This window comes from Mauremys mutica, chromosome 16, assembly GCF_020497125.1.
Source record: "Mauremys mutica isolate MM-2020 ecotype Southern chromosome 16, ASM2049712v1, whole genome shotgun sequence".
Classification (NCBI taxonomy): Eukaryota; Metazoa; Chordata; order Testudines; family Geoemydidae; genus Mauremys; species Mauremys mutica.
Genome location: NC_059087.1, coordinates 32,854,019 through 32,870,104, shown reverse-complemented (window position 1 = coordinate 32,870,104; position 16,086 = coordinate 32,854,019). Strand labels below are relative to the sequence as shown.

The 16,086-nt window shown below is 49.9% G+C and overlaps 1 protein-coding gene across 1 annotated transcript; it reads left to right on the top strand.

Moving 5' to 3' along the window:
- Positions 1-946: 946 nt before the first annotated feature.
- Positions 947-14,289, top strand: LOC123351099 (zona pellucida sperm-binding protein 3-like). The gene is made up of 10 exons (XM_044990289.1): positions 947-1,039; positions 2,050-2,243; positions 2,843-2,955; positions 3,947-4,038; positions 4,402-4,582; positions 5,059-5,167; positions 9,610-9,701; positions 12,204-12,301; positions 13,237-13,359; positions 14,061-14,289. The coding sequence occupies exons 1-10, from the start codon at positions 976-978 to the stop codon at positions 14,264-14,266; spliced, it is 1,272 nt and encodes a 423-aa protein (XP_044846224.1). The 5' UTR covers positions 947-975; the 3' UTR covers positions 14,267-14,289.
- The last annotated feature ends 1,797 nt before the right edge of the window (positions 14,290-16,086 follow it).

The following is a 16,086-nucleotide window of genomic DNA, read 5'->3' as shown; positions in this document are numbered from 1 at the left end:
GCTGGCACAGCCACCACAGAGGCCCCTTCCATCCCTCAGCAGCTGGTGATAACTGACACTTCTAGATTGCTTTGCAGCCTGACACCCTCTGGAGACTCTGCAGGATTCATCTGACCCAGGATTGAAATGTGGCAGCTGTTTAATAGCTCACAGCAGGGTCATTTTAGGACAGGGAATGAGAGTGTCCTCTCTAAGTGAGACAGCAGGGATGATTTTAGGAAGGCAGAATACAGGTTCCTGGGTTGATATGTGGCTGGACCCCACCTTCCTTTTGCAAAAAGCGCCCTGGGATTTTAATTACTCCATGCAGTTAGGACATCAGCTTTACGGGTCACCCAAATGACAGTGCCGCTTTGTGTGGCAGCTCTGTGCTAACTCACTGGAGAGGAGAGAAAACAGCTCACTTTCTACAGCACCTCTTCTTTTCCTGTGAGAGTCTTCCATCTCCACTGCTGCCAGAGGCCCTCATCTGAATCAGGCCCTGTTGTGCTGGGTGCTATACAAACACTTCTGAAGGTGCAGTCCCTGGTGCAAAGAACTTACAGCACACAGCCCCAGTCCTGCAGCCGGCTGGGGGGGGGGGTGCACCTTGACACCTGCCAGCTCACCACTGACTTGGATGAAGCATAGCAAAGCCTTAGGAGAGCATCCAAGAGGCCTGCCCACATCTGTAGGTGACACTTCTTCCTGCTCTCTAGGCCTTGGACTAGCTGAGCAGGCCTTTTGCTTGGAGACAGTCGGGTTTGTCTGTGCGGGGCTGAAGGCTGGCTCTCCTGATGGGGAGGCAGATGAGGAATGCCCAGCACCTGTGCTGAATGGGGCGGTCTGCAACTCCTGGCTGGTGCTGCTTGTGGAGGTTAAGGAGGTGGCTCTGATCACAGCAGTAGCCTATCACCGGATGAGTATATATAGCTTCTCCCCAGGAGCTAAAGGTATGTTGCCTTCTTCCTAACCTCAGTGTGGGTTGCTGGCATTATGAGGCTGTGGAAAGTGTTTCTGGGGGTGCTTGTCTGGAGCTCAGCTCTTGCTGCTCAGAGAGGTAAGTGTGTGGTGATAAGTCCCCCGGTGGGTTCTAAGCTAAGGTCCAGTACTCAAAAATCAAGAGTGTTTTGTTTTTAAACACACTGGGGTTCTTTTTATTTGTCCTCTAGCTTTTAAACCTTGTTTCAAAGCTTGTCTCAGCAACTAAATCACTTCACTCTCAAATGAAGCAAGTCTCATGCAATAACATGACTCCAGGGGCTAGCTCTGTAAGAAACCTCTAATGTCCTAACTCTAGTTTTATACTTCCTAGACCTGCCAACACACTGCTCTTCAAAGGACCAGCTTTGCCTTGACCCTGCTCCTTTTGATCTTGGCAATTAAGGTTGTAAATGCAGTAACCCAACCTGAAAGCTGCTTGCAGGCTTTTCTGAGACTCCTTACCAGTTTTTTTTTTGGTTTTTTTTTTTTTTGCAGCTGTAACCCTTCAGTCCCCAGTTGCTGACTTTCTTCTTTGAGTGGGTGCCCCACCCTTGCTCTGCCTCCTCTGCCTCCCACTGATTAGTGGGTGCTCAGCACCCACCATTTTTTCCCATGGGTTCTCCAGCCCCCAGAGCCTGACAAGCAGGGATGGGCTCTAAAACAGTTTCCCTGGAAGTCAACAGGTGATTTTTTTTTTTTTTGAAGAGTAACAAGCACAATGGCGTTTGTGAAAATCTGATGGTGATGCACACCCACCTTTCAGAGGAGTGAGGCCAACAGTGAACCAACTGCATGAAATTCCTCCTAGTTCTTAACAGGCGATATGACACTGAAGCCAGACCCTCTAGCTTGAAGGTCAAAGAGCCTGGGCAGTCAAACCTCCAGGTGCTGGCTCCTTTCTAGTAACAGCAAAGGTTCTGAAGGGTGGTCTAGCTAGCTGATCACTCCTCCAGCGAAGCTGAGGACTCCTCTGACATTCTTGCACAGAGGCCCTGTTACCTGGTGGGATTACAGTAGGTCTGGGGGAAAAGATTCCTCTGGGGGCCTCTCCAGAGGGTTATGTCAAGTCTGCTCACTCTCCTCTAGCACCCATTAACTCTGTGCTCTATGAGTGTAATAAAACCAGCATCCACCTGGCTGTAAAGATGGACCCCTGGGGAAATGGACTCCTGCTGGATCCACAACTTGTGCACCTGGGCAGCTGCCTCTACTCAATCAATGATCTGCAGGGCTTCCTGCACTTCCAGTACCACCTGAAGGACTGTGGCTTCTCACGGCTGGTGAGTAAGAGCCCTAGCTGGGGCCCAGCCTTTTGTTCCACTCAGCATGGTGCTGTCTGCTGCTCAGATGCCTGTGAGCTGGCTTGCATTGGCTGTGTGGGTGAGAACAAACTGCCCTCCTGCTGGGTGAGGGGTCTGAGAGACTGCCCCCCATGTGCTGAACTGGCAGGGGGACAGGGTGGCTGTGCAAATGGATATCCCAAGAGGCTATTACTTTGGATTCAGATCCTGATGCTCCATTATGGACTGTTGCTCTAGCCATGAGGTGAGGCTGGGTCCATGCCCACTAGCTGCATGCATGTTGGCTCCCCTGGCAGAGGGGACACGTACTAAGTGACAAACACCCTTCCCAAGTAGTTCTTGCCTAGCTGGGCTTCTATCCATATTCCAAGTCACAGACTGGTGCCCTGCCAGGGAAGGGGCAGTGTGGAGCAGCATCTCTTCCTTGCTTAGGGGAAGGGCTTGTCTCAAGGAACAGAAATACTGTTTCACTTCCCTAGCAATGAACCAACCCTCCCACTTTGCTTGGCTGAGAGCTACAGAAGGAGGCTGTCACTGATGCTAGTGCTGACTGCCACTCTCTCTGATTTCTTCCCCAGACATCTGGGAACATGGTTGAATACTTCACGGACCTGGTCTACAGGCCTTCCCCTGGCACAGGCAGACGCTATGCCACCTCCTTCACTGAGAGGATCAACTGCACTGACTACAAGTAAGCTGCCAGCACTTGGCCTTGGGCTACAGTCCTAAGGGACTGATGCTAAAATTTCCCAGACTCATGGGCTTCACTGAGGGGTAACAGGATGCCATAAAAAGCAGCAGGGATGCAAGGCAGGGCTCTAATCAGCTGATTGGGGGGGGCATGATGTGCACCCCCAGCTGTCAAATGGGGGGGGGGGGGGTTGATCACAGGGCTGAAGCAAAGCAAGCACATGTGGGATGAGTTGTCCTGGCTATTGCCATCTAGTAAACCTGGCTCAGAACCCCAGTAACCTAGAACGCCTCTAGGAACCAGGCGGCCTGGCGGAGGGTGGGGCGGGTAGCAGGCACCCTGGAGTACTGCAGACGAAAGGACACAGGATGTGGGCTCTAGTGCTGGTAAAGCATTAGTTGTGGGGTGCCTCAAACACTCCTATGAACTACACACAGGCTGGAGGTCTCATGCTGCCCTTCCTGGCAGGACATTCTGAAGGGGGTTGGGGACCTCCAGAGCTAGAGCCAATACAATGGGGGTCTAAAGCGCAAGGATCTGAATGAGACTCCACCTGGGAGATGGAGCTAGTGAAGGGGGCTATGAGAACGTGGTGGGAGGGGGCAGCCTGAGGAGAAGGGGCAGCCTGGGGCTATCAGAGGGAGTCAGACCCCATTAGTGACACTTGTGGGGCTGACTGTGCCATGTTTTCACAGCAGCACGTGATGGGGGGGGGGGGGTCACCAGCATGAGCTGACCCTGCAAAAACCTGTCTGCAGGTTACTCTGGGATATTCAAGCCCCTGTGGACATGGTGGGGTGTCAGCCTTCGCTCCAGCTCTAGAGCAGCCTCTGTCGGGTATCCTGTGGAGCAGGGGTGACTCGAGCTTTCCAGTGCAGCTGAGGTGGCCTCTGGCCTAGCACTCCCTGATACAAGCAGGGAGAACTCCCTCTTCCTGGGGAGGGAATGAGAATCTGATCTCTGCAGGGTAACCCTTTCCTGCTTCTCCTAGGACAGGGCATTTGGCTCCTATGTATGTATCTTCAGTGACTGGCCACCTGTCTGCCTCTGGAGTGCTAACATTCACAGTGACCCTAATGAATGGTAAGATCCCTGCAGAAGGGGTGGGTGGTGCCAGCTGAGCTTGCTGTGATCTCCCACTGAGCCTCCTGCAGCTTCAGGCAATGGCCTAACCCAGTTCCCTCCACCCCCGAGACTCCCTTTCCCTCTCTAGGATGGTGTCTTATGCTCTTGGTACCATGGCCATCTCTTCTAGAAAACTACGGAAGCAAAAACTTGTGCCTCGTGATCTTGTAATGCAGTCACAGGAATACCCATCAGAACACACATCCCCACTTCCTCCCCAAAACGTGCATGCACTTGCAGAAGGCTCCCAGTGCTTGCTGGTCTTGGATGAAGACTTCATTCTGTGTAGTGCACTTTGATAACTAGCTCATTTTCTTGCAGTGGACTTCAGTGCCCCATCAGATTCAAAGGTCATCTTCCTAGGCTCTCAGATCCATATGGAGTTTTCTGTACAGAGTTCCTTCCACCAGCCTCTGCAGATCTTTGTGGATGAGTGCACTGCCACCCCAACCTCAGAACTTGGCAAGTCTCCCAGGAACTATAGCATCATTGCAAACCATGGGTAACTATCTGCAGGAGACAGCAGCTCTGGGGTGCTTGAATGTCTGAAGTGGCATAAGGTGTGGAACATGCTCCTGGGACTGCCCCAACTCCCTTGTAACAGAAGATGCTGGGTTCTTAAAGCTCCTACACAAATCCTAGAGACCAGCCTCTCTATTCCAAATCTGACTCCAGCTGATTTGACTAAGCCATAAACAACCAAGAAAGTAGCAAATGAAGATGTCTGGCTTGGCCTCTAGTAACCACATGGCCCCTTAAAGAACTGGACATGCTGGCATAATTTGACATAGCAAGCCTTCTCCATTGCTAGGACAACTTGGTGTTCATATTGCTCTAACACTCAGCATAGGTCTTTGAAGCTCTTGAAAAGTACTGACTGCAGGTGGGGAGAGAATAATACAGTAGGTCTCTCCTAGGGTCAAACAGTTCTATTTCTCAGTTCCTGGACCAGTGAGTTTAACTGTCTTCCTGTTCCAGGTGTCTTGTGGATGGTAAGGTGGCAAACTCGCAGTTCCTGCCCAGACGAACCCCTGAAGCTATCCAGCTCTCCCTGCAGGCCTTTGAATTTGTAGGTGTGGACTCTGATGTAAGTAACTAAGATTCTGAGTTAAATGTACAACTTCCATCTAGGGCTGGAATGCCAAATGCCTGCATCCTCTGAATGCAACTTGCAGATGGCTCAAGCGGCAACTTGTTAAAAGCCATTCTTCACTGACTGGTTGAAGGTCTCCACACCATAAACCCTTCATGGCTTTAGTTTCAGCTAAACTCTTGCTTGGGGAAACTGGCACAAACTGCATTAAGAACTGTGCAGTTATCTGTTCAACCGATCGTCCAAGAACCTAGTGAACAGTGCCCGAGGACTCTTCACCTCTCTCGTACTTCTGTGAAGCATAGCAGTGTAACTCCCCTACCAGCATGCTTTCCTTAAGCCAGTGGTTCTTGACCTACGCACCCCTGTGGGCTGCATATGCAGCTGTGTTGTGTGGATGCAGCCCACACAACATATATGTATGGCCCTGAGACTGTCATCAGCACACAGCTGCAGCCCATTGGACCACTAGCAGGCCATGAGTTGAGAACCACTGCCTTAAGCACTGAAGGCATCTTCAGACAACATCTAGCCTCTGACATACCCTAGTTTGGAGGCAGGGCTTCAGCTTGGGATATAGATTGGGAAACAAATGCTAGTAATAATAATAGGGCTCAGCTTTTCCTAGACGTGATAGCTGATGAATTCCTTCATCAAGTAGTTGCTGAACCAAAGAGGGGGGATGCCATTTTAGATCTGATTTTGGTAAGTAACGAGGACCTTGTTGAGGAAATAGTTGTAGGGGACAACCTTGGCTCGAGTGATCATGAGCTAATTCGTTCCAAAATAAATGGAAGGATAAACAAAATTGCATCTGAGACTAAGGTTTACGATTTCAAAAGGGCTAACTTTACTAAATTGAGGCAACTATGTAGGGAAGTGGATTGGACTAACATATTTAGGGATCTAAAGGCAGAAGACGCCTGGGGTTATTTCAGGTTGAAGTTGCAGGAGCTGTCAGAGGCATGTATCCCGAGAAAGGGAAAACAGTTCATAGGTAGCAGTTTTAGACCGAGCTGGATGAGCAAGCGTCTTAGAGGAGTGATTAAGAAAAAACAGAAAGTGTACAAGGAGTGGAAAATGGGAGGGATCAGCAAAGAAACCTACCTTATTGAGGTCAGAGGGTGTAGGGAAGCAGTGAGAAAGGCAAAGAGCCGGGTGAAGATGGACCTAGCGAAGGGGATTAAAACCAATAGCAAAAGGTTTTTTAGCCATATAAATAGGAAGAAAACCAAGAAGGAAGAAGTGGGACTGCTTAAAACTTTAAACGGAGTGGAGATTAGGGATGATCTTGGCATGGCACAATATCTGAACGAATATTTTGCCTCGGTCTTTAATGAGGCTAATGAAGGGCTAAGGAATAGTGATAGAGGGACTGATGGGAATGAAGATATGGGGGTAGACATTACAGTATCTGAGGTGGAAGCCAAACTTGAACAGCTTAACGGAAGTAAATCGGGGGGCCTGGATAATCTTAATCCTAGAATATTAAGGGAATTGGCGAGTGAAATTGCAAGCCCGTTAGCGATGATTTTTAATAAATCTCTAAACTCGGGGGTTGTACCATTTGACTGGAGATTAGCTACTATAGTTCCTATATTCAAGAAGGGGGGGGAAAAAAAGTGACCTGGGTAACTACAGGCCTGTTAGTTTAACATCTGTAGTATGAAAAATCATGGAAAAATTTTTAAAGGAGAGAGTGGTTACGGACCTTGAGGCCGATGGCAACTGGGACAAATTACAGCATGGTTTTACGAAAGGTAGATCGTGCCAAACCAACCTGATCTCCTTCTTTGAGAAAGTAACAGATTTTTTTAGACAAGGGAAATGCGGTGGATCTAATATCTTGATTTCAGTAAGGCGTTTGATATGGTACCGCATGAGGAATTACTGGTTAAATTGGAAAAGATAGGGATCGAAATGAAAATCCAGAGGTGGATAAGGAGCTGGTTAAAGGGGAGACTGCAGAGGGTCATATTGAAGGGTGAACTGTCGGGTTGGAGGGGGTTTACCAGTGGAGTTCCTCAAGGTTCGGTTTTGGGACCGATTTTATTTAATCTATTTATCGCTGACCTCGGAACCAAAAGTAGGAGTGGGCTGAAAGTTTGCGGATGACACAAAGTTGGGAGGTATTGCCAATTCGGAAAAGGATCGGGATATCCTCCAGGGAGATTTGGATGACCTTGTAAACTGGAGTATTAGTAACAGGATGAAATACAATAGTGAGAAGTGTAAGGTTATGCATTTAGGGATGACTAACAAGAACTTTAGTTATAAGCTGGGGACGCACCAGTTGGAAGTAACGGAGGAGGAGAAGGACCTAGGAGTCCTGGTTGATCGTAGGATGACTCTGAGTAAGCAATATGATGTGGCAGCTAAAAAAGCTAATGTGGTCTTGGGATGCATTAGGCAAGGTATTTCTAGTAGAGATAAGGAGGTGCTAGTCCCGTTATATAAGGTGTTGGTGAGACCTCATTTGGAGTATTGTGTGCAGTTTTGGTCTCCCATGTTTAAGAAGGATGAATTCAAACTGGAACGGGTACAAAGAAGGGCCACTAGAATGATCCGAGGAATGGAAAGCCTGTCGTATGAAAGGAGACTTGAGGAGCTCGGTTTGTTTTCCTTAACCAAAAGAAGGATAAGAGGAGATATGATTGCACTCTTTAAATATATCAGAGGGATAAATACCAGGGAAGGAGAGGAATTATTTCAGCTCAGTGCTAATGTGGACATGAGGACAAACGGATATAAATTGTCAGTCAGGAAATTTAGGCTTGAAATTAGACTAAGGTTTCTAACCATCAGAGGAGTGCAATTCTGGAACAGCCTACCGAAGGAAACAGTGGGGGCGAAGGACCTCCATGACTTTAAGATTAAGCTAGATAAGTTTATGGAGGGGAGGGGATGGTATGATAGGATAACGGGTTTAGTCAATAGGTCAATAACATGCCACAATGGTAATTAGTACAAAGGGTCAATGATAGGATATTGTTAGCCTTTTTCTAGGGGGGCCTGGCTGGAGAGTCTTGCCCGCATGCTCGGGGTTCAGCTGATCGCCATATTTGGGGTCGGGAAGGAATTTTCCTCCAGGGTAGATTGGCAGTGGCCCTGGAGGTTTTTCGCCTTCCTCCGAAGCATGGGGCAGGGGTCGCTTGCTGGTGGATTATCTGCTACTAGAAGTCTTTAAATCATGATTTGGAGCATTCAACAGCAGAGTCAAGGGAGAGAATTATTTCAGGAGTGGGTGGATCGGCTTATGTGGCCTGCATCTTGCAGGAGGTCAGACTAGATGATCATAATGGTCCCTTCTGATCTTGAATTCTATGATTCTCTGCTCCTAGCAAACAGGCCTTCACAAAAGAGATTCCGTGCACCAAGCTGCTTTGTTACACTGATGTTGAAGTGGCCTAGTTAGTCCAGAGCTGGATGTTCTGGCCACCTCAGGCTAGCATCACACAGCTTTAGCATGGTGATACTGAGCATTGTGAATCCCAGGGACTTCTTAGGTGTGGCAGAGCTTGAGTGGCCCCCAGGCACTCTACAAGGACTGGGGAATAGGGACCTCAGAATAGCATTCACAAAAACCAGCACCCTAGGCTGCTCCTGGCTGAAATTAGCCACTGGGAGATGCTGGGGGGGGGGGGTGCGGGGGAGAAGGGGTTAGGCATCTAAGTCCCATCTGCAGGGAATCACCTAGCTGTGCTTAGGATTCTCAGCCCCATCATACCAGACCTGGTGGTGATCCATGTTCAAATCACCCTCACGCCCCCACCCCACCCACACCTGAAGGGAGTCTCCCAATCCCCAAGTGCTGGGCTAAAAAATGGAGAGAGCTCCTCCTTCCCCTGCTGTCTTGTGCAGCTTGCCTCTAGGGACCCAGTAAGTAGGTAGGGTCTGAGCAAGCTTACCAGACTGGGCCTTACAAGCAGGTCTGTGTCCTCAACCCTCATCCCCAGGCCACTTGCTCTGGGGCTGGGTGTCAAGCATGGGGCTGCAGGGTGCATGCCCAGAGATGGAAACCTAAGGAACTTGGCCCAAAAATCTAGGTCCAGAGCAAGGTTAGGCACTGGTGGGGGAAGCCCAGTGGAGCTTCTGAAAAGCCTGCTTCTGGGATTTAGGCACTTAACTACCACTTTAGGTGCCTAAAACTTCACAAGGAGTTGAGGGCTGCAACTGCCTGGAAGCCCCATCTGACTCCTCCATAGCAAGCATGGGGTCATGACAGACCCATCCCCAAACCAGAGCATCTCTGAATGACAGCACATGGGGGACTTGTAATGGGAATCCTAGTATTGGGACTGCACTCAAGCAGAGCAGCTATGCTGACTAGGGCTCTTTCTCCTGCTTTTCCCCACCCCACCTGTGACGAATGTTTCTTCCTGCTAGGCAGTGGGGATGACCCAATCTGCTTTCTTCTTTGTGCCCACCCCTTCCAGATCTATCTCCACTGCCAGGTGCTGGTCTGGGACCCCAAAGTGCTCATGGATCCCACAAGGAAGGCCTGTTCATTTCACAGGGACACCAACAGGTAAGGGCTGTTGGGGGGAAGGAGGAATTTCAATTCTCTAGAACTGAACCAGCCAGAACAGAATCTGGCTGTCAATGGGACAGACCCATGTACATGCCACACAAGAGGGACCAACCTGCAGAGATGCTGGCAAACAGTAGCCCTCTGGCGATTCTTCTGAAGGCAACAAACTTGGCTCTAGTGGCCAAAGCAACTCTAGCTGGTGATACCACTTGCTTCTTCATTACCCTTGTTTCTCCCACTCCACTGTGGTGGAGGGACTATAACTAAAAGCAAAGGCAGCAAACTCTCAGTGGGACTAGCTAGATAACACTAGAAAGCATTCAGGTGAACTACATTAGGTTGAGATAGGTGGTAAAGGCTGGCTTCCCTTGCATACCTACCAAGGGAAACTATCTAACTTCAAGTGCTGTGCCAAAGTGACTTGGTTCAAAGTAAGACAGAAAGGCCCTTCCCTAGTGATTCCCTCCCTTTCATGAAGGTGGGAACATGGCCCCTATAAACTCAGAATACAGGCTCAACGGGTAGTGATCAATGATTCCATGTCTAGTTGGCAGCGGTATCAAGTGGGGTGCCCCAAGGGTCGGTGCTGGGGCTGGTTTTATTCAATATCTTTAACGATCTGGAGGATGGTGTGGACTGCACCCTTAGCAAGTTTGCAGATAACACTAAACTGGGAGGAGTGGTTGATATGCTGGAGGGTAGGGATAGGATACAGAAGGACCTAGACAAATTAGAGGATTGGGCCAAAAGAAATATGATGAGGTTCAACAAGGACAAGTGCAGAGTCCTGCACTTAGGACGGAAGAATCCCATGCACTGCTACAGACTAGGGACCGAATGGCTGGGCAGCAGTTCTGCAGAAAAGGACCTAGGGGTTACGGTGGATGAAAAGCTGAATATGAGTCAACAGTGTGCCCTTGTTGCCAAGAAGGCTAATGGCATTTGGGGTTGTATAAGTAGGGGCATTTCCAGCAGATCGAGGGATGTGATCATTCCCCTCTACTCAGCCCTGGTGAGGCCTCATCTGGAGTACTGTGTCCAGTTTTGGGCCCCACACTACAAGAAGGATGTGGATAAATTGGAGAGAGTCCAGCAGAGGGCAACAAAAATGATTAGGGGGCTGGAACACATGACTTATGAGGAGAGGCTGAGGGAACTGGGATTGTTTAGTCTGCAGAAGAGAAGAATGAGGGGGGATTTGATAGCTGCTTTTAACTACCTGAAAGGGGGTTCCAAAGAGGATGGATCTAGACTGTTCTCAGTGGTAGAAGATGACAGAACAAGGCATAATGGTCTCAAGTTGCAGAGGGGGAGGTTTAGGTTGGACATTAGGAAAAACTTTTTCACTAGTAGGGTGGTGAAGCACTGGAATGGGTTACCTAGGGAGGTAGTGGAATCTCCTTCCTTAGAGGTTTTTAAGGTCAGGCTTGACAAAGCCCTGGCTGGGATGATTTAGTTGGGTTTGGTCCTGCTTTGAGCAGGGGGTTGGACTAGATGACCTCCTGAGGTCCCTTCCAACCCTGCGATTCTATGATTCTCTTGCAGTAGTGAGATTGGGTTTGACAAAGAACGGGTCAAGCACTAAGGGTAAAGGGAATCCATGTCTGCTGGAATCAAGGCCTGTCTTGAGCAAGGAATTCATGTGATCTCTACCTGCTTCCCTCTGTGATGGGTAGTGAGCTTTACCAGGATTTCTAGCATGCCCAGGACCAATAGCACGCACAGCTTTCTCCCCGCCCCCCCCATAGGATGCAGTGCTGGAATTCTTCACTGGGGGAGCAATGACTAATGATGCCCTTGTGCTGCTGAATCCATGAATTTTGTTTTTGAACACTTAAGATTGGTTGAAGTTCAGTTGCAAAACCAGCAGCTGGCCAAGCAAACTCTTGGTGTCTTCAGGGCTACAGCCACATTATAAGCTTTTTGTGGGGGTTGAGTCCCAGTCCATCCAGACATAATAGAGCTAGTGCAGGTAGGACCAGTCATGTGCCAAGTATGTACCCATGGAATCAGGTGGGTTTGTCCTCTGCATGGCTGGCTATGCTACTGCAGCATAGATAGTGGCACTGTTTAAATACCTGCTACCTCTCATTGAATTCAAGTATACGTACATAGCTGGAGACTCACCCCTGCTCGGTGTAGATATCGCTTAAGAACACCCATGCTCTGCCAGTGCTCGTCTCTTACAACCACACCCAACTTCTCCTTGCGGCAAGGGACAATGCTCCTAGTCAGCTCTACAATCCATGCCTGCTTGCTCATCTCACAGGACAGAACTACCAATCCTCATGCCTGTCTGACCCCCAAACAATTGACATTCCAGCTCCTGTTGCAAGCAGATACTCAACCTTGCCCTTTCTCTCCTGAAAGCCTCAGTGCCCAGGTGGGTTAGGAGCTGCCTGGGACTGAGCATAGGGACCTCACATAATCCCATGTATCTCCTTGACTTTTGAGCTGTTGATCACTGGGGTGAGTCACCTGTGTACTGCTCTCCAACAGGTGGGAACTCCTGGACAGTCCCTCTCTGAGCTCTGGCTGTAGCTGCTGTGACTCCCTATGCCAAGCCACAGCCTCTCGCCACAAGAGGGACCTGGAAGGTACTGCCTCTGAGAGGGACCCATGTGGGGGTGGGGTAGGATGTTCTGTGTGCTCATTGGCCAAGTCTCCACTGTCAGGAATATGTCTGGCAGGCTTGGTTTGGGGTGCCCCTTCAACTTCCCACCACATGAGGCTTTCATTGTCACATGGCATCAGTATTCCAGCATCTCGGCTCTAGTGAACTGGAAACCTGGTAATGACATGCTCCTCCTCTTAGCCCAAGTGAAGGGAAGAGCTCAGCATCTCCTGAGCCAGCTGAGTAAACCAGCTCCTGGCCAAGCAAGAGATGGATTGTTCAGTATTGGGGGAGGGGTAGCAGGTTTGTATAATCTTCAGTGGTGCCCAGAATGGGTCCAAGTCCCACCCCCACACCTGCCTTGTAAGCCAATATTCTTTTTTAAAATCAGCATTTCTACTGTTTCCAGTACACTATCATTTCCCTATATTGCTCTGGGGTGAGGGCTCTGGGGTGCAGGCAGGCTACCTTGGGGCTGGAGCCAGAGAGGACTCCACAGTCCTGTTCTCCCCACCAGCAGCACACCCACCTGGCACAGGCTTGGCATATGCTCCTAGGGGCCAGGCCCCCCTTGGGTTTAGGAATCCCCTCACCTCCCCTGGCAGGGGGAGAGCTGACATCACATGTGCACCTCTTCCCCCGCTGCCACCAGCACTGCTTCCTTTTGTAGCTGGCAGCAGTTGGCAAGGGGACAGAGGGCAGCAGGGCAACTGCCTGCTGCCCAGGGTGGCAGGCAGGGCCAGGGATGCTCTGGGGGAGGTGCATGGGGGTGGCAGGAGAGGGGAAGAGGCTGGAGGAGAGACCCAGCCCCAAACTTGGTGGAACCAGGGCCTGAACTTGCTGGAGCATAGGCACCATGGGCCCATATAAACTGCTGCCCCAGGAGTCTGAAGGTTCCATCTCCTTCTTCCCTTGCAGAGCCTGGGGCAGGACTTGTCCATGCTGTTGTTGTTGGGCCCTTGAGGGTGCAGAAACTAGCTGCAAAGACTGGAAGCTATGAGTGGGACTCAAACAGCTCTCCTGCAGCCCAGAGTGTCACAGGTAACTACCTCATGTGGGTTGAAGCTGTGTTCCATAGCAACCAGACAACTGCTGGCTACAGTGGGAGCCCTGACAGGCAGGGAATGGCATTGGTACAACAGCACCAGAAAGCTCAGCTGACAAGTGGGAGGGGAGCAGGGTTTGAACTGCCTGGTGCTTTGCTCAAGAGACCTGAAGTGTCTCCCCACCTGGGCAGTGGTTGGGTGTGTGGACACCTACAGCCATACCCACTCCTGGCCTTGCCTTAACCAAGGGAGCTATTTAGCTTGTCATGGAGAGAAGCTGTCTTCATCCAAGCTTCTAAATCCTAGTACACTCCAGCATCTATTTCTTGTCTTCAAAGAATGTAGAACCCCAAGGAAGTCAGAGCAGGTGCTTGCTAGTCTTGGCTAAAAGCTGTTGCTACACATAAGGGTGGATCAACTGGGCTTTAATCTGAGAATTCCATGAGGTAGAGGTGCCAAAAATGGAAGGAGACATAACTAGCTTGATGCCCTTCCTGAGCATGGTGAGAGGTTGGGAAGGACTGACTACCCACCTTCCACCCCAGTTACAATGGGCTTGTCATCATAACTAAGCTCCCATGAACATCACACCTGTACCCCACCCTGGCCTAAGGGTATCCCAAAAGATGTGGCCCATTGTTGCAGCAAGGGATGGCTTTGGGGAATAAGCTGCCTCTTGACTCTTTCCTCTTCCAGGAGAGAAACCAAGTGTGATGCCACCTCCTGTTGGTGCCCTGCTGCTGGAAGTTGCTCTCATTGCTGTGGTGTCCCTGGGTTTCTGCCTGTACAATGGCCATCACAAGAGGCTCTGCCCCAGAACCAGGGGGGCTGCAGACTCCTACTCAGAGGAGCTGGTTACTGCAGACCAGGAGTGTACAAGCATTAATGCAGATGTGGAATGAATCCAAGTAAAACCTTAAATTCAGATGGTGTATGCGTGTCACTTATAGCTGGGCTGGGAGCTCCTGGGCCTCTGAGGTGGAAGGGGACCAGCAGGTTGAAAGCTGCATTTGCCTATCTAATACTGCTTTCTAGCTAAACTTCTTCTTTACCAATATTCCCTCACTAGCCTGAGCCAGGGCAAGTCTTGAATACTTGTTGTGGGAGAGCTTCACTTAGGCTTGATCCTAGCCCCTGCTGGTAGAAGTAAATCACCTTTAGTAAATGGAGTGTCTAGATTCCAGTACTAACCTCTGGGGGAGTGTGCTCTGCCTGGGGAGGCCATGCCCTGGACACTCCATGTGCTGGGGGTCAAGCAAGAAAACATCCTGGTGTCCCATAACGGTTTAAAATGCTCTAGCACTCTGACTTTGAAATGTGAGCAAACTGCTGCACTGTCTTGCTCCTACAGCTAGAGATCCAGTAATTCCTGTGGGTCCTAACAATGACTTGAGGAGGGCAGAGACTTGGTTCAGTTTGACATTAATGAAACAACAATAAAGTCAATTTAGCACTGGAAATGTCCAAGTGCAGGTGTGGTCCTGATAAACCCTCTTTCATATGTCCTTTCCAGAAGAATAGGAGACTAGAATAGTTCAGTTCCTCAATAGACTCAATATGGGGCAAACCAGCTGAGCCTACATAAGGGTTTAAAAGATCTTCCTTGATTCTTCTTTTAATGTGGGGTTTTTCCTTTACAGAAAAAGGCATTGGTGAGGCCACCTACTGCTCTAGGGAACATAGAAAGCCTCTGTCAGAGTTAAGGGTAGAGTTGGACTGGATTTGACAGCATTGGAGAGGACTACTAGCCTAGAACAGGAGGAGCAGCCAGCAGATCTAAACACCTGTAACCCCCATGGAGATTCTTGGGGCTCAGGGAGAGGTACCCTGTCCCTGACTGAGTTTGCCTTGGCTCCCCCTCCAAGTCTGCCCAGCAACCAATAGGCAGTGAGAGGCTGTTTCCAGGGAGCTCAGGAAAGGGGAGAAGCCATTTTTGAGTCAGTCTGGAGCCAGCCAGGATTGGCTGTGTGGGGAACTGGTGCATCCCAGGCCTGCAGGCAGGGTTCCCCCTGAGAACTGGCCTCTAGGGACCTGAAAGCAAGATTCCCTGAGCTGGGCTTTTCCCACTCCACTGACTCCCAGTTTGTCAAGGTTGTTTTGTTTTTTGCTGGGGAACTTCCTGATCCACTTAAAGACAATGCACTTTAGAGTGAGTCAGCTTACTTAAAGAGGCAGGCTGAGTTTAGCATTCCAGCTCCCTAGGTGAGACTCAGTCACCACATGATCCACTCTGCTCTGGCTGCTAGTCCAGGGCTGCTGCCTGCTGAGAGTGTTTTAGGGTGACCAGACAGCAAGTATGAAAAATCAGGATGGGGGTAGGGGGAGGTATAGGAGCACCCCTTTAAAAAAAAAGGGGTGCTCCTATTACATCCCCCTACCCCCATCCTGATATCTAGTTAAATAGTGTTTAGGCACTGGGCTAGGAGCCTTCATCTTGGATTTTAATACAGTTGTGTAATCTGTACCTCAAGCCCTGCACCCCTTTGTGGTGAGGAGTAATCCTGGGACTGAAGCAGCCTGACTCCTGCCTGAAGAGGATCCCTGCCAGCAGAGATCAGCCTCTCTGCAGTGACTAAGGAGTCCAGAGTCATTTTTGAACCTGAGGATCATTCATGGCGTTTGAGTGCACCATCTTTTAGTTAGTCAGGGGATTTGTTGTGGGGATCCCCTACTCCCTGGACTGTGTCCTCAAGCCAGGGATTGAGGGTTTGGGGATTTTATA